Here is a 2515-nt window from a genome sequence, read left to right on the forward strand (position 1 = left end):
CTTTAGCATATTACTGCAAACATTATATCATAATTTATGAATATACATACTGTCTATTCATATTAAAAAGGAGATAATTCGAAACTTACAAAATGCGATTAAACATATCACAATGATAACGTATCAATGGTATCACGCAACTTGTACGTATTCGATAATCTATATCAATATAAGATAAACAATTTAGCACCCCCATATCTATTAAGAAATTGGAACAATTACCAGGGTAATAGGTTATTACATCTTTACCACATATGACTTATTATTTACTTATATAATCCAATTATCTATGCTTTATATCTTATCCGTACGACATCCAGCGCTCCCTCTGCTATATATAACTTATTTCAGTTATCTCTCTCTCACTTATGCCGCTTCTTCTTCTACCGTCCCCTTCGTCTATGCCTATCTGTGGCTACTGACTCTTTCGCGGGTTTTAACCCGCGCACCACCACCAGCTCCTCTAGGTGCTTTTTTTCGTGGACGGCCTCACTTCTTTCACGTCTCTCTGTCCCTCTCTTGATATTTTCTTCTCTCATTTTAACTCTCTGATACGCTTCGACGTTCGGTGACATATTCTGTTCTCTTTCTTTTTATTTTATTATCCTTCTCTGGCTTTCTCTGCCTCACGAGTTTTAATCCCTCGCGCCTCTCCCAATATACATTATCTCTCCTCTCTTTCGGCTGATATTCCTTTTCTCATTGTACTTCGCGCGATCGTTTGCTTTTTTTGCTCTTTTCTTTTCTCTCTGCGTTCTCTCTCTGTGCTCTCATGCTATCTCTACGTCTCTCGTCTCTCTCTGGGGAAAGCTTCCCTCCCTTCCCTGCCTTTGCACCTCCTCCTTCCGCCCATACCCTCGCCACCTCCCTCTCTCTCCCTCCCTCCCTCCCTCCTCCCTCCCTTCCCTCCCTCTCCTTCTCGGTCTTCTCTCTCTCTCATTCTCTCTACTCTCTCTCTCGTCTCTCTCTTCGTGTAGTCTCCTCTATTCTTGTTAGACTGGGCTCTCTCTTTCTCTCTCTCTGTAGTACAGCCCTGTCTCTATATATATTGTATTATATTATGCTGCATTGTCTACCGTCGCTGGTACTAATACCCCGTCTAGGGGCATGCGACGATGCTGCTTCAAAGTGCTTACCACTATCCACTTGTCTCGGATCCTCCTATCAAAAAGAGTCCAAGCGTGTGCAGGGTTTACTCGTGGGTTATTAGTTCCAGGACGTGAGACATAGTGCACTGTGAGGAATGAATAGACCAATACCGATACTGATCTCTGATAAGTCGATCGCCTCAGCCCTGTGCCTGTTTTTAGGTCGCCGCTTAAAAACCGCGATCCGCGCGCCTGAAGCCGAAGACGGCAGTTAACTGAAAAGGTATTACCTGTGTCATACGGTATATAATCATATATTGTATATATAATATAATAATGTATGGTAAATGTAATACCTATACCCTGGTATTACATTTTCTTATGTTGGGTGCTTATTGTTTCTATATTATATATTATCATCGTACATTGCGTGCACCTTACTTATCATTTTGGTATGTTATCGCATTTTTATTTCGAATTATTCTCCTATTTTATATGATAAGCAGTTGTATTATCATATTTATTATATTTTTTGCCAGTATAAGTGCTAAAGATCTTTTGCAACAATATTCAGGATTCTAGCGATGATGGTGAAGAGGACCGGCGGTGAGAGTAGGAGGCAGGAGCTGAGGAGGAGGCGGGAGCAACGGAACGACAAAGAAGGGGAAGCCCCCACGGTGGAAGCTGTAGAAATCGTCTGCGGCGGATCCAGCAAACCTCGATGTTCAAGTTCTTGCCGACATCCATCGCACCAATATTCACTCAGACCTCCGTTCAGAAGGAAGCCCGCCGCGGCCGCCGGCGAAGGTGGCCGCCCCGTCACTTTCAGTCCGGCCTCCACGACCTTAACAACTCTTGGCGCGTTGAATCCACACGGCGCGGCCGACGGCATGACCTCTGGAAATGCACGTTGCAAGGTCAGACCAAGCAGTACTGAGCCGCGAGCGCAACATATGGGACAAGATGAGTGAAGTAGTTGGCAGTACTCGGACTGGCTGGACCTGATGTCGGAGTGTAGGAACAGCCATGGCCTCAGACTGTAAGAATGTAAGGCAGGCGATGCCAGTACGCACATTTTCTTCAAATACCTAATCGCATAATATTTTATTTCTAGGCCAGCATGGTTGCGCAGGCAGCGCCTGTGGCAGTAGATTGCTGCCAGACGCGCCGTAGTATGTGCGTCCGAGTTCAGCTCGTGTTGGCTGCTCAGTGTAGCTTCTGGTTGCCACGTGGCAACCCGTTTCTATTACGCTCAAAAAATGCTCCGCCCAGCTGCCGACTAAATATGAATTTTCCACGCTTGTTTCGATTTTTCCTGAAGCGCCGATGTATGTATGTCGCTGGCTTCCGACAACGACTTGTGCCACAGTCGGCAGATTTCAATAAATATTTCTGGGAGAAAACATTATGTTTAAATGTGCATTTGA

The 2515-nt window shown here is 44.9% G+C and overlaps 1 protein-coding gene across 1 annotated transcript in view; it reads left to right on the forward strand.

The window, feature by feature from the left end:
* The window catches only part of LOC106810216 (PHD finger protein 14-like), a 23996-nt gene extending 22326 nt beyond the window's left edge, over positions 1–1670 (forward strand). The window contains exons 19-20 of the mRNA XM_014813500.1: positions 1109–1202; positions 1663–1670. Of these exons, the coding sequence (XP_014668986.1) occupies positions 1109–1202; positions 1663–1670 (102 nt within the window). The remainder of the gene's footprint in view (positions 1–1108; positions 1203–1662) is intronic.
* Positions 1671–2515: the final 845 nt, after the last annotated feature.

The sequence above is a fragment of the Priapulus caudatus genome, unplaced genomic scaffold (assembly GCF_000485595.1).
Source record: "Priapulus caudatus unplaced genomic scaffold, Priapulus_caudatus-5.0.1 Scaffold421, whole genome shotgun sequence".
NCBI classification, from domain to species: domain Eukaryota; kingdom Metazoa; phylum Priapulida; class Priapulimorpha; order Priapulimorphida; family Priapulidae; genus Priapulus; species Priapulus caudatus.